General features: G+C 41.5%; 2 protein-coding genes across 3 annotated transcripts in view; both read left to right on the top strand.

The window, feature by feature from the left end:
- Positions 1-107: 107 nt before the first annotated feature.
- On the top strand, positions 108-8,302 carry rab12 (RAB12, member RAS oncogene family). Of its 2 annotated transcripts, XM_034207715.1 has the most exons (7): positions 108-531; positions 1,528-1,588; positions 4,212-4,350; positions 5,024-5,113; positions 5,488-5,592; positions 6,090-6,219; positions 6,252-8,302. In XM_034207715.1, exons 1-6 carry the CDS (start codon positions 306-308, stop codon positions 6,195-6,197), a joined length of 729 nt encoding a protein of 242 aa, XP_034063606.1. In that variant the 5' UTR covers positions 108-305; the 3' UTR covers positions 6,198-6,219; positions 6,252-8,302. The 2 variants fall into 2 exon arrangements, with proteins under 2 accessions (XP_034063606.1, XP_034063605.1); XM_034207714.1 differs by having other exon boundaries at positions 6,090-8,302.
- An 851-nt stretch (positions 8,303-9,153) lies between these two features.
- LOC117540848 (microtubule cross-linking factor 1) overlaps positions 9,154-26,920 on the top strand; it is a 79,186-nt gene continuing 61,419 nt past the window's right edge. Inside the window, exons 1-3 of the mRNA XM_034207731.1 lie at positions 9,154-9,981; positions 13,896-14,120; positions 16,739-16,897. Of these exons, the coding sequence (XP_034063622.1) occupies positions 9,154-9,981; positions 13,896-14,120; positions 16,739-16,897 (1,212 nt within the window). The remainder of the gene's footprint in view (positions 9,982-13,895; positions 14,121-16,738; positions 16,898-26,920) is intronic.

Below are 26,920 nucleotides of genomic sequence, written 5' to 3'. Positions count from 1 at the left end.
TCCTGGCTTCCTCATATCTAATTTGCTCTTAAAACACTTGAATAATTGTTACATTATAAAATAATAAATTGGAAGCCTGCAGAGGAGCGGCGGAACCGGAAGTGTGTTGTAATGTGGTCAATGACGTCATGACGGTTGCGGTCTCTAATGGCTGAACAACAACAACAACTGTCCGCGAGAGACAAACTTTCACAAACTCCTTGTAAAACAAAAGAAAGTTGGAAATAGAAGAATTGTTTCGGTTGGCTGACTCTTTAGTAGCGTTTGTTAGTTTATTCCCTGTAGTTACAAATGTGGAATAAGTGATGGATTCGAGATATGACATACCGCGGAGGGCCGCCGGTGGTGGCGGGGGATCCGCGAACTCTTCCCCGGCCATGGGGGCTCAGTCGCGCCGCAGGAAGATGCCTCCGAGACCCGCTGATTTTAAACTTCAAATTATCATTATTGGCTCCCGTGGTGTCGGTAAAACGAGCATCATGGAGAGATTTACCGACGACACTTTCTGTGAAGCTTGCAAGTCGACCGTAGGTGAGGACAGGAGACGTGTTTTTGTCAACTTTGTTTGACAGGGCGCAGTCTACTTACTGGAGGAAATGTTCTTAAACTAGCATGGGCTGGGCATTATACACATATTGTTGACTACTTTTCAGTGTAACTGGACTGAATAGAGGTTATACTAGACGCTATAGCTAGCTAACTTAAGCTAACGGTAACAACAACACTATTGTAGCTAACAAAGCTGTCATAGCTAAAACTATGTTGCAATTAATCAACTAAACATACATGTTACATGCTTTGAATCATTTGATGTTTTTTTGCATTTACTAGGCTGTTGCAGGGGATGTATATCAGGGATTTTAAAGCCCAACATAGCAGGGGAGACTATGGTAACTTAGTTCTTAGATAGCATCTGCAGCTGTCCAGTAATTAGTTAACTTAATATACTGCTGGTGGTGACGAGCCTTTTGGTTATATTTAAATACATAAGAGTATACTTTTGTTCCAATAAGTGCTTTAATTAAAGGCCATTTCCATTACTGTACAGCCATTTTTCCATTTTATATATACAATTACAGTTGTCCTACATAAAACACATGATCTCTTTATTTGAGTTATTAAAAAGAAAGAAAACAAGAGTGCCTTGTGACAATTTAATGTTGCATGGTTATGGATGCTGCCAGCTTAAATACATAACACCCTGAACATGTGTAATTGGGTAAAAAGTCCTGTGACCAAACAACAGTCAGTCATAGTGTCCAATCCCAAAATAGTCACACAAGAGCAGCTGCTGTGGCAGAGCTCCATTTTGTGCCCTGTCATTCCTGTAATACAACTAGTCACTAATAGCATTTTATTTTGATCACAAATTAACATTTAAAAAAACATAGGATTCAACCAGACATAAAGCAAAGGAGGGAAGTCAAATATCTTAAACCAACCAACAAATAGATATAAAATAACACAGGAAATGCTGGAACTTGTACATATCCTCATATGTGTGTGTGTTTCTGTTTCCTCTCATAGGAGTTGACTTCAAAATCAAGACCGTGGAGCTGAGAGGGAAGAAGATCAGACTACAGATATGGTGAGTAATTCCCCAGAAGTCCCCAACTCATTTAGTCCTCTGCATGGTTCACTTCCTGTGTCTGTCCTATCATCCTGCAAGCTGCTCTAACAAACACTTACTCCTGCCCTTCAGCTTTGTACTGTACATAGTGCATATAACAGTAAGACTTCCTACAAATGATGTGATTGCATGTAGGGCTGCACGATATTGGAAAAAACTGACATTGCGATTTTTTCCCAACCTGCGATATATATTGCGATATGAAAACATACAGGAATTAAAGAAAATACAGTTTTTTGTCCACAAACCATCCTTTCTTGAACTTTAATGCAATACAATTGGTATTTTTTTTTAACTATATTTAACCGGATGATGGATTTTAGTCACGGACGTCTGGATCTTAAGTTATCAGAGCAACAAGCTGAGCTAGCTCGGTTAGCAGCGCCGAACTGCCCTGGAGAAACACATGAAACTACTTTTACCTTTAATCTCCGGGTCCGTTTGCTTTGGAGGTTTGGTTGTGATTGGTGGTTTGCTGTGCATGCAGAGCCAGCATGTCACTCACTCAAGTACCCCTGACATGAGAGCCGCGCAAGGTTTCCTTTTGTAGCAAGCAGCAAAATAATTGTAACATGACGTGTTTGAGTTAATTTGCCTACTTAATATCGCACGTCCTAAAAACAAAAATAAATGAAGAATTTCTTTTTTTTTTTAAATCGTCACGTCCTGCGATGTGAATATCACGCATGCGCATATCGCGATTATCGTCACGACACGATATATCGTGCAGCCCTAATTGCATGTATTTCCCACCATAACATGCCATGAGGTAGTTGTTCCTATAAAGCTGCATATAAAATCAACTGTGGATCCTGTGGGAAGATAACTGTTAGCCTCATGTTGAGCAGCACGTGATGCTACTTACCCTGTTGCTGTCTCAATGGCAAACACTTTAACTTGTGCGACATCAGGTGCTATTGTTGTCACTCTTACATTTCGTACTTTATAAATGACCATTAAGGACACACATTAAAACACTTCTGGAAAACGCATAGAAAATACAAATCATAATTTAAAAAAACTAAATATTTGTACACAGTTCATAACATTACATGCCATCCCTTCTCTGATTCCAAAGTAAAACTGCACTTATCATTCTAATACATGTAAAGTAAACATAAAACAGTGTAATTGTTACTGGTGTTTGCTAGTGTGAAGCCGGTGAGGGATCATATCCTTGTCGCTCCACTAGCAGCTGCTTCTGGTCAGGAGGACAGCGTTAAACACTGTATGTTAAATGCCCTCCTGATAAAGGTACTTGCTGGCTGCTATAAAGGAATAGCAGATCACCTGGCAACTCTGACCCATAATCCTTTGCGCAGCAGACACATAAGAGTGTGAAAGTTCACGGGGCAATGACAAAGTAATGACAAATGCATACTGTATGCAAAAGTACACGTTGTAAGGGCAGCAACATGATACATTTACAGTATAAATTCCAAATTATGCAATTATAAATGCATGTCTTGTATTTGTTATCAAACATGCCACAAGTTAGTCATGAAAGTGCTGACTGAGTGCATGACTGAACTGCGTGTGTGCACAAATGTTAGCCTCAAACTCCATCGCTTATTTCACTAATGCATCTCTTCACTAACACCCATCCATCCCCCCTCCACATCACATCCACCCTTTACCTCCCCCCATTCCTCTTCCCACCCTGCGACCTGTCCGCTCTAGAGGACCGTCCTCAATGTGTCTTGTCTGTCTGTCACATTGAACTGCTCACATCAAGCTTCATCATGACCACGCCTTAACCTAACCCGCCATGTGCTGCTGTGTCTCTGTCCGCTGCTCTGCTCATAAGCCTGACTGTGACTCACAATGGGAACCACTGAAGGTACAGTAACACTGCTCTGTTGCTGCGTGCAGCTCAACCTGCTTATTGTGCTGCTAAACCTGAGTCTGATCATCAGCTGAAACATAACAGAAAGATAGAATGAATCTATATGTTGTTAAAATGTAACAAGAGTTTATTATGTTGTTAATAGTAAGGATAGAGGGTGTCGTTTTTCTCATACTGATATTCTGAACAATCTGTGCTGTTGTATTTGCTGTAAAGTGTCTCTACTGTAGGCTATTTTTATTTTATGTACAGCACTTTGGCTCGACCAAAAATCGTTTATAAATGTGCTATATAAATAAAACTTGATTTGATTTTGTCATCTTGATCAGCCTATAAAAGCTGCTATTGTCTAACAATGTTATTTAGATTTTATGTACCATAAATAACATACATGCAGTATATTAACATTAACGAAATGGTATCGGTAAACACACTATAATGTAGCTGTACATTTTTTTTCATTTTTTATACTTTATTGTTTATCATTATCTGTTTATTAGTCCTCCCCTTATGGCTGACAACAAGAGTTGTAGTGTTTGACAAATACAACAATTAACACTTACATTATAAGGAATAGAAATGTACTGCTTATCAATACAAGAAGTGTGGGTTAAACTGAGATGTAGGGGTAGAGGGTAAGACGTAGATTTGATTATGACATTTCACGAAATTGATTCCTCTTCCTCCATTTGTTGTTGGATCTTTTTAAAACAAATGTCATTTTGTGTCGTGCAGGGACACTGCTGGCCAGGAGAGATTCAACAGCATCACCTCCGCCTACTACCGAGGCGCCAAGGGAATAGTGCTAGTGTACGATATCACAAAGCAGGAGACCTTCGAGGACCTGCCCAAATGGATGAAAATGATAGACAAGGTAAAGAGAAAGCTGGAATAAGATGAAATATGCCTTCTTTCTTGTTCTTCCTTCTTGTCCTTGAGTGTGTTCGTGTGCCATTGTTATAAGCCAAGAACAAGCGTTTAACCTTACATACATAATTGAGATAGTGTAAACGTTATTATTATTGCAATTGTGACCAGGAAATGTTCTGTGAAGGACTTTTCACCATTAGATAAGTTAACTTATAATGCCTTTGTGTATAGGCCTGTTCAATGTATTACTTTAGTGTCAATTGGCAGAAATTATTGTCCTAATGGCTTGAATGTATTCATTTGATATGAGTTGGTACATGTGACGACTCCTGACACTGTAATACCTCTGTTTTTATATTTAATATTCATTGCATGTCCCTCCTGTAGATTAAGATCAAAGGTTGGAGCAATTTCTGTCCTCATAGTCAAACTTTATTGGTATATTGGCCAGCATGTAAATTATATGTCCCAAGTTATGTTCAGATCACACTGCTTACTGCAATGTGCAATGACAACCTCATGTTCTAATTTCGCTGTAATGGCAAAACTGTAAAACCAATATTAAAGGTGCCACTATGCCGAACACATTTCATCGCAGTAATCAGGTTGGACTTCATGAAATGTGAGTCTGATGAAGCCCTGACGTTTTTAGCTCTTTCCTTTCTGTTTGGTGTCAGTACGCCTCAGAGGAAGCAGAGCTCCTCCTGGTCGGGAACAAGCTGGACTGTGAGGCTGATCGTATCATCTCCAGACAGCAGGGAGAGAGGGTGAGTTCAACAACCTAATGCTCTTATGCTCAAATGACATAATGGAAGGTGTAGTAAGACGAACAATAGATAAAACAGGTATTACAAGCAGAACGTCAAGTTTAGGGAAATAAGAAAACAAATTATGCAGAATGTAGGTGGTAGGGCAGATGGATGCTTTCAATATGCCCAAGGACTGATAGCACTGAATACCCCAACAAACAGATATTATGCATCGTACCAGTTGATTCAAGCATGTGATTTAGAAGTTTATCCAATTGTACTATTAAGTCTAGAGCAAATAATCTTCAGTTGTGTTGTTCAGCATAATTTCTGCTCCCGATTCACTTGTTCTTTGCTGACCTGGAGCTAATTGTAATCTATTTGTTTTGCAGTTTTGCTCTAGAATAAGTGGAATGCGCTTCTGCGAAGCTAGTGCAAAGGATAATTTCAATGTGGACGAGATCTTCCTGAAGCTGGTGGATGACATCCTCAGCAAGGTTGGTGTGTTTTCAGTGAACCCTGAACAACAATCTGGTAACAATGAGACTATGTTATGCATGTGAGTAGGGCGCATAACATAGACAGATTTTTTGTAAATATGCTTCAAATTAGTTATTGAAGATTTGTGCAGAAAAGGACCATTTTAACATTTCTGTACAGCAGTATCTTGTCACTTTATTTATATATGTGAAAAGCTTATACCAGCTTATAATATTGGCCAATATTGTTTCAAGATAAACTCTCTTAACCCCCTAGTTCAACTCCTCGTCGTCTGCATCATTATCGCCCTATTTCATTAAGATCATACCGATTATTATCAAGAGGCAATGATTCTATTGCTTCTAAAAGCTTCTTGTCTTTCATTCCTACAAATTGAGGCTTACTGAGCGATTGCACATAATAACTGACTGTGGGTTTCGATGTACGCACACCGCCTAAATATTCCCTGCATTAACCCTTTGTCTCCTGGCGTGTCTTCTTCCTGATACAACAGATGCCTCTGGAAGTTTCCAACATGGAGCTTTCCAACAGCATCCTGTCTCTGCAGCCTGAGCCGGATGTGCCACCGGAGTTACCGCCTCCTCGCATGCGCTGTTGCTGAGAGAGTCAGAGTGGTCCCCCATCCTACACACACACACACACACACACACACACACACACACACACACACACACACACACACACACACACACACACACACTACACAAACCACACACACGCAGAGTACCAACCTGGCCACCAGGGGGCAGCAAACAGCAGCAGTTAGGAATGATTGATTGCTGATGTAACCGCTATTATATTTCCTTCTCCTGTTTCGTACACTATGAGATGAAGTACACTAACAATTATGCCATCTATTTACTACCACTCCCTTCTGTCTACACTTGACCCAGACTACCTCATTCCTCGGACCGCTAGCTGTTCCCCGCAGGTTCCTTCGAGGTAGAGAGCCCTCTGGTAGCAGTTGCACATTTTACAAGAGGGTGATGATTGAGGGCCTTACAGCTTCCTGTTACTCATTACATATAGTGTACACTAAATCTGCCTAAGTTGCCCAGAAGGTCATGTATTTCTACATCTTCTAGCTAACAGAAAAGGGATATCTTGCGTCTCTTCATCTTAGTTTCAAGTTCTGGGGTTAGGTTCAGTCATTTTGTACTGTCACTAAAAATTTCGAATCACCAAGTAACGAGTTGACTAGGGGTAAACAAAAGCACATGATGCAAATATGGCGTGTTGCTGTAATGACTGGACAAGCTGCAGATTTCTGTGGCCGGCAGTAGGTGGTTGTGTGGAGGTGGATCATATCAGTTCGTATTCCTTTTTGCCTTAAAAGTGTTAAAGTGGCTGGAACGGCTTATTTCACATTTGTATAAATTGTTTTGCACTACAGTCCATCTTAGCTAACATGCAGAAAAAAGTGCACTACAGTCCATCTTAGCTAACATGCAAAAAAAAGTGCACAGTCCATCTTAGCTAAGATCACATGCAGAAAAAAGTGCACAACTTGTAGTTTAGTAAAGATGGATTTTGCCTTGGTAGTGGTCGTTCTGATCTGAACTCCTCTACACTGATAAGGTGGAATGGAGTTTGCAAGGAGAGATGGGTAATGTAGTCTTTGAGGGCTTGGTGTTTTTACAAGGGCATTATCCTTGTTTGTAACTGGCTTTTTAGAGGGAGTAGAAACAGTAAAAGCTGATAGACACAAACATGGTTTTAGCCTTTGTTTTGTTACTAATAAGTGTTTTATTTTTATTTTTACAGATTAGAGAAGATTATCTCCTTTTTCTGGGCGGAATAAGTGTCGGAGAGTTTGTTTAATATTTGAGGGACTCAGGAAACGTTGGTGGCTCATATCTGCACATTTTGACAGGCTGTTAGTGTAGATGGGATTCAAGTTTCACAACACATTTATAAAGAGACTCTTCAAGTATCCTGTTTGAAAGGGGATGTTTGTGTTTTTAAGAAGGGTCAGATGTTTTTAATTTATGATTTGGAAGTTTGTTACATAACAGTATGGGCGTGTGTTCCTTTTCAAATATACAAGGCTATGCATGGTGAGCCTTCCTGTTTTCATAGAGATTAGTTGACATTGAATTCTTCCGTCTTTTTTAATTAATGCAATATTGTCGCACTAAGTCTTGTTTTCTATGTGGAAGTGAAAACCGGAGGAAAGTCTGAAGGTGAGGAAGAACGAGCCCATTCAAAGGACCTGATTTAAAATGACCTAAACTGACTTGTTGTTGGTTCTATTAAAGTCAAGCTTATGTGGGGTTAAATGGCACATTATATATCCTAACAAATGGACATGTTCATACCAAGACAATTAACCCTAACCCCAAGTTTATCAGCCAGCATACAAATGATTTGTAACTTTGCAATTGTCGTTACTTCTTTTGGGTTTCTGGAATAAAACCTTTAATTTGCCCCCTTCGTGACTTTTAGCCTTTGGCACTAACCCTGTGGTCTTTTCTTTTAATAGCCAAGCCTTATACTACTCAGTGTTTTAGATATACATTTGAAGAAATGCTTTTAATTTGAAATGTGTATCCTTTTAAGATGGAAAGACTGTACTTTGTATTAAAAACATGTTATAAGTCATTGAAAAGTGTTGGCATGTTTAAAGCAGGTTTGTGGTATTTATAACTTGTGGCATTCTTGAACTAATGAAAAATGCAATTAAAGATATCTATATTTATTACCAGATTATGGCTTTTTCTTTTCTTTGACTTTGTGTGTCTTAACGCAGAAGTGCAATGTGTGGATTTCAGGAACAAATACATGATAATTTTCTTATTTTTTATTGACATTTCTATCACTTTATGGGTACCAAGATGCTGCAAACACGCGTGGTGTTTAACTTTAACATCTTTTAGATTGGAGTATTAGGGATAATGCAATTGATTCAAGGAGCTTCTAGACGTTTTAAGTATAAGATTTCCCACAGGAAGAGCTCAGTGTTGTGTCTCCTTAATCCATCTTTCAACCCACTGTGTAGGTGTTCAATAATAGCCAATAGAGTGCGTGTCATTAGGGCATGCGCACCAAAGCGTGCCGACCTGGTCCCGCCTGGTCCCATAGAAAACAGGGGGGTGTGCTTGGAGCAGCGCATGCGCTCCGCAGAAAATCACGGGTGTCGATCCTCACACCGCAGCGATTGCAGTTCTTACATGTCAGATAGGAAGGAGTGAGAGGGGTACGAGAGACGGGGGCCCAGCACTCACAGCCCGGTGTAACAGTGATGGAGACCCGATCTGTGGAGGAAAAAGAGATTTAGGCTTACTACAAGCACTCCTTCCTTTCTAAATCTGCAGATGCAACCTGTCTCACATCCACCTCCGTCCCAGTAATCCCCTTTTCTTGTTGCAGCGTTTCCTCCCAGGACTACAATGACAACCTGGTGAATGCTAACGAGATGGAGTAAAAAAAGAACGTCCAGCACATTGCAGGATGCGCACTAGGAGGACGAAGGTAGAGCAACCTGGGTGTCTTTCTGCTGTCTCATGTCAGAGGTTTTCCGCGGTGCTGTGGATTGATCGTCTCGGTGTCGGTGTATAATGGAGAGCTCCAATGGCTCTGGCAGCGACACCAAACCGCAGAACCACCAGTTGGAGAAGAAGAGACTGAACCGAGCGCCTTCCCCGGCCAGACCTTTCCTCAAGGATGTGCACTCCCGCTCCCCCAAACCACCTGCCATCGTACCCAAATCCCCAAAACTCAGCAAGCAGTCAGCCTCGCTGCCCTTGGTGCATCCGAACCGCATCTCCAGACGCAGCCCGTCCGGGGCGAAGGAGAAACCATCCATGCTGAAAAGTAACACCAGGTCTCCTGTGGCGAGAAAGCCCTCAAAGGTGTCCCAGCATGCGGCAGCCGAGCCCAAAACCGCCAGCATCAAACCGGACAGTACCAGCGGCAGTCCGGTCCTCTCTAAAGGGAAGAGGGGGAAACTAGCCTCCTCTCCGGGGCCTCTAAGCCATGGATCTCCAATCCGGGTACCTACCGGTGCGCATTTGGTTCTGGTCAGCCAGACGGACAGCAGCTCGGACCTGTCGGACTGCCCCTCCGAGCCGCTGTCCGACGAGCAGAGGCAGGTAGCGGCCGCTAGTAGCGACGCTGAGTCCGGGACCGGCTCCAGTGACCGGGATCAGCTGGGAGGGGATAATCCTCTGCGGGAAGAAGCGACCGAAGCTCCACCGTGCACAACCGAGGCTTCCGCCGCCAAGGGAAGCATGTCTCAGGCTCAGCACGGAGAGAAACACCGGCAGGAGAAACCCTCCTCATCTTCATCAGCCGCACAACTCAGACTGCCAGCCGCCAAGGATGTTACCGAGGAGGACCTGCTGCGGGAGGTGGAGGACCTGCGATCCGAAAACGACTACCTCAAGGTATGGTGATCATATCTCAAGTTATCAGACTCATAATACCTTTATTCATCCCACAGAGGGGACAATTACAACCTTACAGCAAGAGTAAAGAGCAAAACATAGCAAAATGCATTATTTGGCATGCATGAAATCTTAAAGAGAAAAATTGAAAATGACTATTTACAAAAATACTCATCCAGGTGGACAACAGAAAGTGTATCATAAAGTGTGACAGGGCTTCTATGTTTAATTGTTGTTTTATATTAACACAAAATCCAAAAAGACCCTTCTTTCAGTTGCAGTCTTATTTAATCCCTACTCCAGAAGCATCTGTTTCCCACAGCTGTCATTTTTTAACAGCACAGTTGAGGGTTCAATCCCCACCATCACCTGTTTTTTAAAGTGTCCTTGAGCAACTTTCACCTGCTCACTTATTCAAAGCATATTCTAAGAAGTGTATAAATTATTAAAATCTAAATGCATCAGCTGCCATCCCCATCATGCCCCTGTGTCGACTCTCCATCCATCATGTCGGCTTTTACCCTCCCCTGTGGGTTTGACCTTTATTGATGGGAGTTTTATTGAAAATGGCTTCTCCCTGGCTTTTTCTTAGATTTCCTTTTTTAAATTGTATTGCTGTCAAGTCACCAAAGTCTATTCTGACTGAATTTTTTTTGCCCAAGTCCCCCTCCTCAATTTGCATCTGGGCCACAGAGAGAACATCATCTCCTGTAACGATGTGAATACATTGTCCTCATGGATGCAGTTAACCATTGCTATGTTTTCCAACATCGTTATTTTTGACATATTGCATGAAGATCCTGTTTGAAGATCTCATTCAGGATCCCCCTCCCCCTCCTTTAAGTAGGCTATCCCCTTAAGTTGGGGAGGGGAAGCAAACAGATAATGCGGCAAACAAATCTTGCAGATTCTTTTTTTCAGGCGGTTTATTTGCATGTTGCTCCGAGTATTATTCCAAACTTGATCACACATGTCTGTGTCTCTCTGCGGCTCGGTGCAAACACAAGAGAGTTAATCAGCTTTACTGGCTCTGGCTGTAATGGCTTTATCCCACAGGACTTGATAACAGTCAGATGTCTCATGTATGTGTGGGGTTCAAACACCCGCCTGCCTGTCAGTCTGCCAGCTGGGACGCTGAGGTGAACTCCTCTACTTCCCCCATCCCCCCAAGGAATACAATATCTGGGAGTCCCCACCACAGTCAGAGCTACTGCTTGAAAAACATGTTTATTTTATGTTGACCCCTCATAAGGAGGATTTCAACCTCTGTTATTGTCTCTGCTTGGTTGCAAAACACCATGACATTGATTGTTGTGGCTGCTGCTTACACATTCTTTAAGAGTTGTAACGATTAGGGAGAAATCGAGTAGTCCATTGGCTGAGTTATCAATTTGAATCAATGTTGAAACAGAAGCTATTACTGCCAGCTTCTCAACTGCAAATATTTGATATTATTCTCTATTTTATATTGTTGTGGATGTACTATTGTTGTTTTGACAGTGGGATATTCATAACAAAAATGCCATTATGTTTCTCTCAGGTCTATGAACTTGTGATTCACAGTTTTCATAAAAAGAAAAAGAGATGAATCAAGAACATTTGCAGGGTTAATATCAATTAAACTGCTAAACAGTTTTGTGATAAAGAAAGTAATAGCATTTGTCTGTAAGTAGTCAGAACATTGTAGAAAATAGAAGTGATGGAACTTGTCCTGAACTAAAAAGATAATTCATCTCCTATCATATAAAAAACACAGGTATCTTTGAGTACTTTCTTATGAAAACATGACTTTAAGTTCTCTTGGTCTACCTTATCAAATGTTCAAATTGACAGCTTTTCTTTTCCTTCCTTGTTAGCAAAGAGATTGTCGTTGGTTGGTAAAAAAATAAACTGAAATAAAGACGTCACCTTTGGTCGTGACTCGTGAGAAATTATGATAATCCTTTCACATTTTCTTTGACATTTCCCAGAGAAAAATAAGACAAATCAATCTGGAAAATAATGAATTACAGCAGCTGCTCAATAAAGATATCCACTCTTATCCCTCTTAAAGAGACGACCGATTACCGCTGATGACTCGGTGTACACACTCCCCGTAAACATCAGTGATGCTCTGAATGTACCTGCTCCCATGATGCATCTCTGCCTCTGGCTCTGCCGTTAACCTGGACATCGATTGGAGGACATTAGCTCCTTCCTCCGGGGTCCTCCTCCGATAACAATGTGCTCTGTGCCTACCCAAATGAGGATAGATTTAGTTTTCATTAATTGACACTCTCACTCAACCCCCCCCCCCCCCCCTTCAGGATACAATTGTCTTTTCATCAGGTGCCAGTCAAGCCCTGTGAATCTCCCTCCCAGGGGAAATCTCATGAGCCTCTCCATGTCGGAGGCAAACTGAGACCCTCGAGGATAACGCACAAACTGTCGTAGTAGTACAGATAAACCCTTTTACTTTCCCTCAATCATGCCGGGTAGTTTCATGTTGATGGGTCATGTGAATACATCCAATCCAAGAGATAAGACGCTTAAAGCCAACTAGCGATGTTACATCATCATCACTGAGAGTACGTGCATTACTGGAGCTCGTATGTAATCATATGAGAGTATAATCTACAAAGGTATATTATATTGCATTTCCTTTATAATAGCTTTATGCCTGAAAGGTTTTTATGTTGTAGAATTGAGAATCATCCCCTATGCTGTGATAAGTGTTAACTGTAAACCATGTTACTTTTGAATGAAGCAGAGAAGTATCTTAATTTCCTGTTTACTATTTAAAATGAATTAACACAGAAGCTTTGTCCAAAAAAACCTTCAAGAAAGATGAAATACAGAACATTTCATCAGTATTTCTGACAAACCCTGTCTTGTTACATCAGTTGGTCGGTGTGTGACCCTCTGAGCTTTTTCCTAACATCACTGTCCGGTCAGACTTTCCTCTTACACAACACATTCGCCCAAAGCATCCTCAAACTTAATCATTTCCATGACATTGCTGGGTTTTTGAGGACAGCATGGTTGGTCACCTAAAGGCACCTCAAGTCAAAACTTTGACACAGAAAATATTCAAATCCAACTGGCAGTTTGCCATGAAATATAAAGTGAGAGCACATTCAAACTCAGCTGAACATTTTAGACACTTCATTAGCTTCTTCTGGTGCCACCTTAAAAAATACATTCTTTTAATGCATAATTTACGAGTATGAAGAAGCAAAGACTTAGAGTGGCTTAGAGGGGAAGTTTCATAATTTAACTTCTGGATTCAGATCACTTTCTAACCTTATTTTGGTGTTGCTGGTCCTTAAGGCCTCTTCTGTGAAATTGCCCTCAGGAAAAAACTCATTTTGAACATTTGGTTAAGTATTTCTTAAACTCCAAAGCTGCTTCACAAATACTACATTTGGAGCTGTTAAAAAGTATTTTTTCTTGTGTCCATATGAAAGTTTTGTTGCTACAGAAATACAGAGCTAGATCCCAGATCGAATGCACGCTAAAGGGTCTTGAGCATGTTTTCTCTCAGTGATTGTGCTGTTATGTTAAATGTTTGTTGTTTGTTTTTCATGCATTGTGTCTTGATATTTGTCCATGTTGATGTGACACATGGAGCTGCTGTGATGCAAGTCAAATTTCAGACTTGATCTGACCATTAAAGTATTATCGTAATTGGACAGTACACGATTCATAGGGTTATAACCTAAAACACACATGTAACACAAACCCAAGTCTAAACCTATTGACCCTTTTTTGCCTCTGTTTTGCAAAGTAAGATGAAAACAGGACTGTCTGCAGCAAAGAATACAAACTTTCCTTTGCTTGAAAAACTATGAACTACATGATGTTAGATATCAACATCATTACCCATTGAAGCAGTGTGGATGTGGTATTAAAGTGTCTGCTCCTCTCTGTCTCAGGATGAAATGGACGAGCTGCGGGCGGAGATGGAGGAGGTGCGGGACAGCTACCTGGAGGAGGAGGTGTACCAGCTGCAGGAGCTGCGCAGGGACCTGGACCGCTCCAACAAGAACTGCCGCATCCTGCAGTACCGGCTGAGGAAGGCGGAGCAGAAGAGCCTGCGGGTCGCTCAGACCGGACACGTGGACGGAGAGCTGCTGCGGAGCCTGGAGCAGGACCTGAAGGTGTGTGTGTGTGTGTGTGTGTGTGTGTGTGTGTGTGTGTGTGTGTGTGTGTGTGTGTGTGTGTGTTGTGTGTGTGTGTGTGTGTGTGTTGTGTGTGTGTGTGTGTGTGTGTGTGTGTGTGTGTGTGTGTGTGTGTGTGTGTGTGTGTCGTGTGTGTGTGTGTGTGTGTGTGTGTGTGTGTGTGTGTGGGGTGTGTGTGTGTGTGTGTGTGGTGTGTGGTGTGTGTGTGTGTTGTGTGTGTGTGTGTGTGTGTGTGTGTGTGTGTGTGTGTGTGTGTGTGTGTGTGTGTGTGTGTGTGTGTGTGTGTGTGTGTGTGTGTGTGTGTGTGTGTGTGTGTGTGTGTGTGTGTGTGTGTGTGTGTAATATTACATTACATTTAGCTGACGCTTTTATCCAAAGCGACTTACAATAAGAACATTCGACCAGGAAGACACAACCTTGAAGAAAACAGAATCATATAAGTACATCAGGTTTCATAGAGCCAAAACATTTCAAGTGCTACTCAACTGGCTTTAGGTAAGCCAGTCCTTTATTAGTATAAAAGTGCTTCGTTAATAGTTCTAACGCTCGAAGTGGAGTCGAAAGAGATGAGTTTTCAGTTTGCGCCGGAAGATGTGCAAGCTATCTGCCGTCCTGATGTCAATGGGGAGCTCATTCCACCATCTTGGAGCCAGGACAGCAAACCCACGTGTTTTTGCTGATGGGAACTTGGGTCCCCCTCGCAGCGAGGGCGCAGCGAGTCGTTTGGCTGATGCAGAGCGTAATGCACGCGCTGGGGTGTACGGTTTAACCATGTCCTTGATGTAGGAAGGGCCAGATCCATTCGCAGCATGGTACGCAAGTACCAGTGTCTTGAAGTGGATTCTAGCAGTTACCGGAAGCCAGTGAAGGGAGCGGAGGAGCGGAGTGGTGTGGGAACATTTCGGAAGGTTGAAGACCAGACGAGCCGCTGCATTCTGGATGAGCTGCAGAGGTCGGATGGCACATGCAGGTAGACCAGCCAGGAGGGAGTTGCAGTAGTCTAGGCGTGAGATGACGAGAGCCTGGACCAGAACCTGAGTCGCTTTCTGAGTCAGCTGGGGACGCATCCTCCTGATGTTGTAAAGCGTGTATCTGCAGCAACGGGTTGTAGCAGCGATGTTTGCAGTGAAGGACAGGTTGTTATCTAGGGTCACGCCCAGATTCCTTGCAGTCTGAGTCGGGGAAACAACAGAGGTGCCAATGTTGATTGTCAGGTCAAGAGTGGGACAATCTTTTCCCGGAAGGAAGAGCAGCTCAGTCTTGTCAAGGTTGAGCTTGAGGTGATGAGCAGACATCCACTGAGAGATGTCAGCTAGACAAGCAGAGATGCGTGCGACGACCTGGGTCTCTGAGCGGGGAAAGGACAGAATTAATTGGGTGTCGTCAGCGTACTGTAGCAGTGGTATGAAAAACCATGCGGGCTAATGACTGATCCGAGCGAGTTTGTGTACAGGGAGAAGAGGAGGGGACCAAGAACAGAGCCCTGAGGTACCCCTGTAGTTAATTGACAAGGGTCGGACTCAGACCCTCTCCAAGTCACCCTGTAGGTACGGTCTTTGAGGTATGAGGTGAGTAGGGAAAGAGCAGAGCCTGAAACTCCAAGTTTTTGGAGCGTGCGAAGGAGGATCTGATAATTCACCGTGTCGAATGCAGCAGACAGGTCCAATAGGATGATGACAGAGGAGAGGGATGCAGTTTTGGCAGTGTGCAGTTCCTCAGTGACAGCAATGAGAGCAGTTTCTGTGGAGTGACCTGCCTTGAAACCAGACTGGTGCGGATCCAGAAGGTTGTTCTGATGGAGATAACAGGAGAGTTGTTTAAAGACAGCGCGTTCAAGTGATTTAGACAGGAACGGGAGTAGAGAGACAGGCCTGTAGTTTATAACATCAGACGGGTTGAGAGTGGGGTTCTTTAATATGATACATGTTGCCTTGTTTCCTTGTTTCCTATCTTAAATATTTGTCTTTGTCGATGTTACAAATGGAGCTGCTGTGCAACAAGAACAACTTTAGTCTTAATTTGACAATAAAGGATTAACATAACACAAAACAGCACCTTAAAGACATTAAAGCTCTCCACTGACCCAGAATAATTAAATGTATCTTCTTAGAGTAATGACTCACAGTAGCTTCTCAGTGTGGGGAAAACATTTGGCTCCAAGTGAATCGTTGAATCGTGAATGTGCAATAAATCCAAGTGGAAAATGTAATTATTAATAGGAATGTGGTCATGCTTTTTCATTACAAATGTTTCAGTTCTGCAAATAATGATTTTTCTTATGGAGAATAATATTGATCTTTAAATCCATAATATGTCATTAAAAGTCCCAAGCAGACGTCTCCTAATTGCTTGTGTTGCCTCAAAAGTAGTTAGTTGTTTTACTAATGTTTTAACACTATACTGTTTTAGTATAGTAGTCAGTCAGCTGAATACGTTTGGATGTTTTATTAAGTGATATCTGCTTGATATACAGTATATAAATAAATAAAATAAATAGTATATTGTATGTGTTAAAAGCACATATCATAAAACATGTATATATCCATTCTGTTCTATGCCTGTGTTTATCCTTCAGCATTTTGTCCCTGTGATCTCAGGTGGCCAAAGATGTGTCGGTGCGTTTGCACAACGAGCTGGAGAGCGTGGAGGACAAACGCAGCCGAGCCGAGGATGAGAACGAGCTGCTCCGGCAGAAAATCATCGAGGTGGAGATCGCTAAACAGGCGTTGCAAAACGAGTTTGAGAGGACCAAAGAGGTGAGAGGATGAACATGGAGATGCTTTTTGATGCTCGGCTGTGAAAGGTCATGGGAGGAACATTTGCTCACATGCACATACAGTAAGGCTGTCTTTTATCTGTATAGATGCTAGTTGTCTTGTACACTTGCAATGCAGAAATCCAAAGAATTGTCAGATACACAAACAAGTGTAATCAAATTGAGAATATATTTGAAGTTGTGAATGAAGGGTGTTTCTGTTGAAGAGCTTTGACAGTGAGTTGTGGAAAGCAGTGATTATGACCTCTATGGTGGATGTGATTATATCATGTTGTTGACTATGCTGTTTGCACAGGATGAAAATCTCCAGTCTACCGTGACAAGCTGTTGTTTCTGTTGTTGTTGTTGTTGCCTCTTAACTACCTGCACATAAACAAGGAGATTATTAGTGGTGATCTCCGGCCTGATCAGCAGGACCACTGCTGTGAAATAATTTCATCAATCACGTCTTAAACGCTCCTCGACAGACCGCTCAAAACAACTGCTCTTTTCAATGGTGCCAGACAACAATGTGAACATATCCTTATGTCATTCTGGCAAAAAGAGTTACACTATAAAAGTGTGTGTTAGATGTTTCCAGACTTTGATTAATAATCAGTTTGAGCTGCAGTACTACTTCATGAAACCTTCCTACCCCTTCACAGCTTTTTATAAGAAAATGAAATGTAGTTTAACATTGTTTAGGCTGTAAGTCAACACTTTTTTTACAGACAACTTATTACTTTAATGGATATATCAGAATATCAGTGTTTCAGGGAAAACAAAAAACATTTTTAGCCTTAGTTACATAATACGTACTGATAATTGAATTTTAAAAAGAGTACATTTTCTTGTTTTTGGTCACTTTTATAATTTTCCTATTTTATTTCCAATTTGATGAATATGTTGGGAGTTGTGGAACTACATCCCCCAATCTTCTTGGGTTGATGTTATCAGAATGTTAACATTGAGTCAGAAAGATTTTAAGCCTTGTTTATTTATTTACCTGTTTACATTTTCGTGAATCTTCAGCATAGAAGACCCATTACACTCTAGCTATGGGTACACAGACACACTTTACATTGTTTCTCTGGCTAAACAGGATGTTAAATAGCTGTATTGTGAGCTACTAATGTCATTTGGACACCTTTTTACAATGTAGCCGTAGAATTCAGACTTTTGTCTATGAGCTTTTGCATCACAGTGACCCTGATGTTGCTCAGTGGAGAGTGTATTGAAGTTAGGTCTGGTTGCAGGTAATAAGATGAGCAGAGGCTATTCTCAGGGCTGCCAGCGTTCAGCTGCTTACACTAAATAGATTTTGACATCAGCAGGTAGCATACCGTCTGCCAGCCGAGGGAAAGTAGGCTAATACCGCCCCAGTCAGTATGGAGACGAGGCTTTTCCTTTCTTAAGACAACAACAGGGAGACTGTCTCTTTTTCTCCTGTCGTCACACATGCTGCCTGTTTGATTCCCAGCTTGTGCAACAGTGACACCATATGTGCTCTGTTACATGCCTCCCTAAATAGCTCTTTTGCTGGTTTACAATCTATATTCTGAAGCAGCTCGTGACCTTAACTGTGTGTGTTTGCAACATTGTTTTCAAAGGCAACTCATCATCCCCTGACTGAGCTGCATATGCTCTAACGAAGACAGAAAAATCCATGTGTAGTCCGGACGTGCTAATGCAGCAAATGCAAGCTCCAGCTTTTGTTGTCGTCACTTGACACCGGTGACCTTTCAGAAGAGAACGATTAATGTACACTAAGGTGGAGGTGAGAGGATGCTTCACATGAGCAGGTTTTTAATATGTGTTGCAGTATTGGTGGTGGATCCAGACCCTTACTTCTGAGATACAAAGAATCTCAGGATGACACAGACTCTCTTGTACTCAGAGAAACAGGCAGGGTGTGAAAAGGAGAGGCTGTGAGATTGTTTGCAGGTTTTGTGTTCCCCCGAGGTTTGTCCTAGAAAAACACAAGCCGCCTCTGAATCTGCATTTTGATTCCAAACCCCTTCCTCCCTTTCTTACGTACCAGAGGCATGCATTTAAATTGCAGCACCACAATATCTTCGTATTGTTACACGGACATCCAGTTCATTTGTCTGTAGTTTTCCTCGTAGTTGAATCACTATGTAGTAAAAGTCTTTAAATCCTGTAAAATATGTAATTCACAGGATGATGAGAGTATTTACAGTAATTTGAGGAGGGATGCATTTCAATTAATGAATGTTAAAATCTGCCCTGTGCCCTTGGAGTGTCTCAGTCACGGAGATAAACCACAAAGGATAAGGAAGGAGCGTGATTAATGATAAGAATGTGGATCGACTGGACTAAAAGGCTGTTCGTTTCCTCTTCTGCTTTAAATAGACCTTGTAAATTGTGACCCAGGTGTAATGTGATGCAGCAAACGGCATCACTCACTCCTTTGGGATTCCTACTAGTTTTTAGAAATCAACCAGATGCCTATGTGTCTTCTTCCATTTAGTTTAGTTCAAATCATTTATTTGCAGGTCTTTTACCACTTTAGGTAGATAGATAGATTGATAGATAGATAGATAGATAGATAGATAGATAGATAGATGGATAGATAGACGGATAGATAGACGGATAGATAGACGGATAGATAGATGGATGGATGGATGGATAGATAGATAGATAGATATATAGATAGATAGATGGACAGACGGATTGATAGATAGATAGATAGATAGATAGACGGATGGATAGATAGATAGATAGATAGATAGATAGATAGATAGACGGATGGATGAGATGTCCTGTGATAAAATCAGGTGGAAACTCAGTTTGAGGAACACAAAGCTTTACCCTGTAGAAGACTTTCACCACAGTGTTAAAGTGGACTCCAGATAGTTTAGACCCCGGCCACACAAGGACGAAAACGACTAAACGCATAGGATTAACGCAAACGCAATCACAAACAAGCTTCCGTCCACACGCAATAGTTATCCGGATAGTGTCTGCCCACACGAGACCGCGCCGTTTAGCTCCAACCGCTGGAGAAGCTGCAGTACATATGCAGGAGCCTGTACGTGGCGCTGTAACTTCCTCCACAAAAGCAGCGAAGAAGCATGGTTGTCATGGTTGCCCTTCTGTTTAGTCTCCGCGGTGGGGGCCGAGGGAACCGGGCAGAGTTGTTCGCCAGTCAACGTGTATTAAAGTTGAAATCTTCCGACTAAATTATAAAAGTGCCGGTCAAAGGTCTTCTTTGTTATTTATTGAACTTTAAAACAAATGAATAATGACTCTATATAATAAAATAATAAAAATACACGGAGTCTCTCTTTTTCCACCCTCTCTTTGGACAGCGCCAGTGTCTGTTTCATGCAGCAGCTGATCCAGTAATGAGTGACCCGGCCGACAGTAAAAATAAACATATTTATAACTAGTTTAGGTAGTTTGAGAGGTGTCTCCGTCCTGTCAGATTAGACTTCACTCGCGTTTATGTCCATATCGAGAGAAAGATAAATAATCTGAATTCAGTGTGCAGTTTACTTTGACCCGGGGGTGAGCAGCAGAGGTGGGGAGAGGCGGGGCTATTGCGCAATCATTATCAGAAAATGATCGCTGAAGCTGCAGTACATATCCACAAAAGCAGCGAGTAAGATCCCCCCCGGATGTGTAAGTAAGTCTGCTGTAGATGTTGCACAAAGAACTGTAGCATGGTCAGTAGCGTCCGGAGCACGATAGCAACTCTGCGATCCGCCATTGTTGTTGTTGTTGGTGGCGAAACACATCAGCAATGGCGCGGGGTACGCGGAGGTGAGCAGCAGAGGTGGGGAGAGGCGGGGCTATTGCGCAATCATTATCAGAAAATGATCGTATAGGGCGTACACACGGAGCTGTTTGACCCCCCAGAGCGTTGCGTATGCCGTTCTATCCACCTTGGGACCCGTTATCGTTTCCTCAGTCGTTTAGTGCCGTATGCGGTCGTCCTCGTGTGGCCGAATGGTCTATATGACACTAAACAGTAACGCAAAGGGCCGTTTTTGTCCTCGTGTGGCCGGGGCATTAGATGTCTCTGAGCATTAAAGCTCGTCTCCTCCCTGTCCCTCTGCCCGTCATCGGCTATCAGAGGCTGCACAGCAGGACTCTGGCCCAGAGATTGGCACCCTGCATGGATTAATCCGAAGAGAAGGCCTGTTACAAAACAGCCTGGCGTGTGTCGGTACTCTCTGATGGGAGGGGAGGGCTGGAGAGAAAAAGACAAAGAGGCAGAGAATGGTTTGAATCAGATGCGAGCGATACAGATCCACAGTTTCAGATATATGTTAAACGGGCCTGGTTGACAGGACCCTCTGTTGAAACCATAGACTGTAGGTTGAAACACTGTAGACTCATAGAGCAAATTGCTGCTTCGGTGTGGTCAGTATGAAGGCGAACAGTGATTGGTCTAGACCTTTTCATTCCTTTGACATTAGAGAAAAGGACCTCGGATATGTGTAATGTAATGGAACTAATGAAATGTCAACAGGAGTGGCAGGTGATTTATTAGGTGCCCTCTGTTCCCGATGAGTTCATCTTTCATTACAGCGAAATGATAATGCTTTGTGCCGTGCTTGTTGACAAACTGAAGCCTCACTTGAAAAAACATATTTTAAAGGTGTAGGGTTACTCTGTGAAGTTCCCTTACTTTACTGATAGGCAGTAATTCTCTTTAAAGGGACTTGTTACCCAAATTACAAAACATATCTAGCGGTATCTTGACATGCAGACAGTTTGGACAGGGACTACTTCTTCAGTGAAAAAATAAAAAGGTCCACTGAGAGCGGAAATATCTAAAGATTACAGAGTAACTTTGTTTCTGCATTGTTATTGAACTTTTCGATTGCCATTTCTTCTGTTAGTGCCATAAGTAAAACTAAATTCACCTCCATTATATACGAACGGGGGCGGAAATTATACAGGAAAACATCATAAATAATCAAAAGAAGAGAAATATTAAATACAAATCAGGGTTAGTTCGATGGTTAGTATTGAGCGGCACCAAAAAACAAAAAAAGATTATACTATTTGCAAAAACTGAGAAAAATGCAGTATATTTTCTTGATCTGCCTTCTCAAATAAAATGTTTTACTTTTCTCTTGCTTGTATCAGTTCATCTGAATATCTTAGGGTTAATTAGAACAAGGGATTCGGTTTGATATTTGTATTTGCAGCTCTAATTAAAACCATTCTAATATCTGTACAGAAGTAGATAGTTAGACATAGGTAGCCTGGCTCTGTCCAAAGCTAATACAATGAATCTACAAGCACCTTCAGTGGACAAATACCCTCCTCTAAACACCTGAAGCATCATCCAGCACGAGTCCTGGCAGCATTTGCATTTTTTTCACGCATATAAAAATAGGAATCGAGGGCATCTCCAAGAGGTGCCCTAAACTCTCATGTTGCTGTTTCACTACTACAAAGATAAGAGAGGGGATGCCTGCATTCACAATGAGTCGATTCAACAAAGCCTGAGCGAAAGTCACTGCCGGCATTTGTTTTATCTCAGATCACTTCTCTGCCTCTCACAAGATCTCAGCAGAGGAAGGAAGATTCTCCTCTTCTCATCTCTGCTTCTCACTTCTCCTCCATGTCTTCCTCTCTCCTCTGCTGTGGGTCCCTGTTGGAGAAGTGTGAGGGAATCTCATTGACCTAGTTAATATCTTGTGTCTCACTCCACCAATGAGAAGCAGAGCAGACGTGAGGAGAGGAGTAGCGTAGGGACTGCTTTAAGTCCAAATCTGCTGCAGTGACATGCATCCATATCAAGCTTTTACAGAGACTTTGCAGCAAAATCTCCATTTACATTCTGGGCAGCAGAATAAAGGTATCAAATACAACTCTTCAGCTAGAGACCGCGATTACATGTTATGCTCATTTACAGGTTAATAATTGTATGTTGTGTCTACTGTGACATGTTTACATACTTTAATGTTCACAAAGCCCTTTATTTTTCTCATACTTCACCCTCTGTCTGAAACCAGAGCCCAGTCTGCTCTGATTGGTTAGCTGGCCGGCTCTGTTGTGATTGGTCAACTGCTTAGAGATGTCCCGCCCCTTAGCCTATCACGTACAATGTGTTGGAGCGCTAGCCAATAGTGTTAGTGTTACATAGTGATGTCCTCATGTTAGGGGAAAAACCAAAGTAGTCGTTTCAGAGGGGGGGTCTTTAAAAGCTGGTTTGTGAAGATATTTTAGAATATTAAAATTATTATTAGAATAATAATTGATTCCCTAAAAAGGTTCGACTTGTTGAAATATCTGTATGTTTATCTCCAGTGTAATGACATTTAAAATAGGCAAACCTGTACGATGTGAATGAAACTGTCTCCTAAAGTCTAACTATCACCGCCACAAAGCAAATGAGGAAATCATAAATGCGAATGAAACTCTGGATGATGAGTTATAATTCTGAGAGCTGCCCTTTGAAGTTTCAAACCCATGAAAAATGAAATTCCTCCCCTGTACGAATTTGTTTTGCCTGTATTATATTTTACGTAAGTATCAAAGCTGCCACTTTATAATCATAAGAGAGCCGGAAGCATTCGCTGTAGCAGAAATCAAAGTGTTTTTAAATGTCTTCAGACACATCAAGGGACATTTTAAACACGATCTTCAGATATAAGAGACTTGACTCGTGTTACAAATTTAATTTTGATTTGAAGCAGAAGCGAATGTATCCAAGCTGGCAAAACATCCTTTTGACTTTCTGTAGAAAATCATTTAGGATAGTTTACTTTTTCCAGCATTGGTTCCATGATCAAGCTTAATTGCTGCCACATTTATTTTAGGGTTAAAGTCATGTTGACTTAAACATAGTGATATGTGAGCTAAATGCTAATGTAAGCATGTTAAGATGCTCAAGATGGCAACGCTAACATTCAAATTGTGACCAAGTTTACCATTCTTAATCCAAGTGTAGCCGGTTAGCATGCTATAATTTGCTAATTCTCTCTTAAAAACAAGGTACAGGTGAGGCTAATGGGAATGTCATTAATCTTGCAACTATTTTGACCTAAACAAAAGCATTAAACAAATGTTATTATTCAAATTATTATTACAATGAATTATGACATTCTGAACAAAATGTTATGACAATCCATAAGTTTACGATAGTTTTAAAGATATTTCACTGAAATGAACCACATCGTAGCGCTAAAGGGAAAGTCCGTGAATCACCAAAGTCAGAGGCATCTACATTACATTACATTACATGTCACTTGTTAGACGCTTTTATCCAAAGCGACTTACATACTGAATACTGTGGACAATACCCACAGTAGCAATTTGGGGTGAAGTGTCTCAGGGACACAACGACATGCTGACTGCAGTGGGGTTTGAACCTGTGACCCCCTGATCCCAACACCAAGGCTCTATCCACTGCGCCACACGCCTCCATCTACTAAACAAGAATCTCTTAACCAAGTTTAACGCCGATATATTTAATAGATGTTGACATATTTTAGCCTAAAGTGGTGGAACAAATGACAGACAGCCCTCATGCTAAGTCTAACCTAGATCTGAAAGCAGCAGGACTTCCTGTGTTGGTTTCTTGGGAGCTTCTCCTCTCACTGTAAGAGATTGTATTAGCAGTTATATGTTGGGAGTCTGACAGCAGCTTGGCAGGCTGTAAGTCAGACTGAGTCGTCGAGTGTCTCACCTCTCATCCAAACACAAGGAACAGACGGGCCTTCAGGAAAAATAAAACTCCCAATAGTATTTAGGGGCCGAAGCCTTGACAGAAATATTGTCCTCAATAAAACTGTTTGTGGACTCGCCAAGGTTTTCAGAGAGTGAAGATGTCGGTGTTTGAATTATGCTGCTAAATGATTATCTTTATAAGGAAGACTTTGGAATAACTTGCAGACTACTGGGTTTTTATTTTCTAATAATGAAAATAGAATTACAGAAACACATTTGGATAGTTTTGTGAGGAGTTGGTCAAGTGGATATTGGACTAATAATCATAAAGCGGTCAGAAACGTGACCCTAAATATATTGTTTGCTAATGCATATAGGTACTTATATATGAGAGCTTTGTGTGTGTTAGCTTTGTCTGGATTTCTTCTCCTCCTAAAGAGCAAAAGAAAACAACACATGCAGCTTAGGTGTCAATATTGTAGGCAGCGTTTTCATTATTCTGCTGAAACATTTTGGCAGTCAATCAAGTATTTAATTGGTTTTTCGTATAAACGTCAAGAAAGAAGTTGCCATTGAAAGGTAACTTCAGTTAAATTGCTTGTTTTGTCCAAAAGCCAACTACATTCAATTAGCTATAATGTAAGACAAGCTAAAGCAGAATATATTTGTATTTTAGAGGCTGGATGTTTAGCATTTCTTTCTAGAAAACTTGGATTATCACTTCATTTCATCGACTTCTGTAAGTATTGTATGTCAGAGGCATTGATGTCCAAGTGCTTCTAACAGCAGATCTTTGTTGAATCAAAACTATGATTTATTCCTTTTGAAATAATTCAACCAAGCCCGGTCACATGCTCAGTGTCAGCCCGTGGCTCCGAGTGTCAAAAGCTGTGTGTGCCCCTGTTTATAGACGAGACTGCAGGGTGTGTGTGTGTGGGGGTCCGCTGCAGTCTGATTTGGCAGGCCGAGGGGTCGAGGGGTCAGAGCCTGTCTGACTCACGGAGGGTTGTCCCTGTGTTCGGGCCGACAGCAGCGCAGTGACACAGCGCTGCGTCAACACAGAAGTTTGGTCTGTAAGAGACTTCAGGAGAACTCTACAGACTGTTTACATCAGAGGAATATCACATCCTATGTCATTTAAAAATACATGGACATTGGAGGCAGGAGCCACAAGCACAGCCATAGATTCTTTGCAAGTACTGGTTTTAAGATAAGATGGACCTGAAAAACAGGACAGCTCAGATTAATACAATTAAAGATACTATCAAAAATGATAATATAACTATGAAATAAGAAATGAATTAAAATGAACATATATACATATTGGGTCATATATACATATTAGATATATTTACATGTATGTGTGGAAACAGTATGTCTTTTTGGAAATGATTTGCCCAAGTATACATTTGAAACATTCAAACAGCATTTCTGCTTTTTTATTCTGATTAAGATGAGAATTGCTTTAGAAAATGTTAGCCCGTATATTGTTTAGACAGACTTAAGGTGTGTGGCGTAGTGGAGTAGTGCGTTGGTGTTCGGATCAGGGGGGCACAGGTTCAAGCCCCACTGCAGTCAGCATGTCGTTGTGTCCCTGGGCAAGACACTTCACCTCAAATTGCTCCTGTGAGGATTGCCCACAGTACTGAATGTATGTAAGTCGCTTTGGATAAAAGCGTCTAACATGTAATAACAGTGTCTTGTCTTTAAGCAACTTATAAAATCTAAGAAATGTTGGTTTTGTTGTTAAACCTGCATTCATTTGTATTTTGGGCCATTATAGTGTAACAAGAGTAAACAACAACATATTGACTTAAAGGTGGGGTATGTAATTTTAGAGAAACCAGCTCGAGTGCGCTAAAATTTGAAAGTATGCAGCTGGAAAAAATCGCACACGAACGCGCACATGACCAATGAGGGCACGAGATAAGTTTGTGCCCAGATGGAAGGCTGACAGGCAGGTAGGCCATCCAGTTACTTTAGCCGGGCCGGCTCAGATGATTGGTCGTGCTTTTTACAACGCCACGGCTTCCACAGAAGAAATATTTATATCAAAGCATTTTAATATATTCATTGCTATCGGGATGTTAAGAGCATTCCATGGAATATAACAAAAAGTGTTTCTAGAATAAATGACATACCCCACCTTTAACATTGGTGTTGGAAAAATAATTCTGCTTTTGTGAAGATACACTGAAACATGGGTATCAGTGACATTTTATAACTATACCCAGCTCTACACACAATGAGTGTATTTTCCTATGTTTTCAAAGCACAACTCCCTTATAAGACTTGTTATTTATTTTCAACTCACTACACTTTTAACTTGTTTTCAATCCTAGAGCACATAAGCTCCCCTAAAAAAGTACAG

The sequence above is a fragment of the Gymnodraco acuticeps genome, unplaced genomic scaffold (assembly GCF_902827175.1).
Source record: "Gymnodraco acuticeps unplaced genomic scaffold, fGymAcu1.1, whole genome shotgun sequence".
In the NCBI taxonomy this organism is placed as follows: domain Eukaryota; kingdom Metazoa; phylum Chordata; class Actinopteri; order Perciformes; family Bathydraconidae; genus Gymnodraco; species Gymnodraco acuticeps.
Note: the sequence above shows the minus strand (reverse complement) of the source record. Positions and strands in the feature narration are given on the sequence as shown.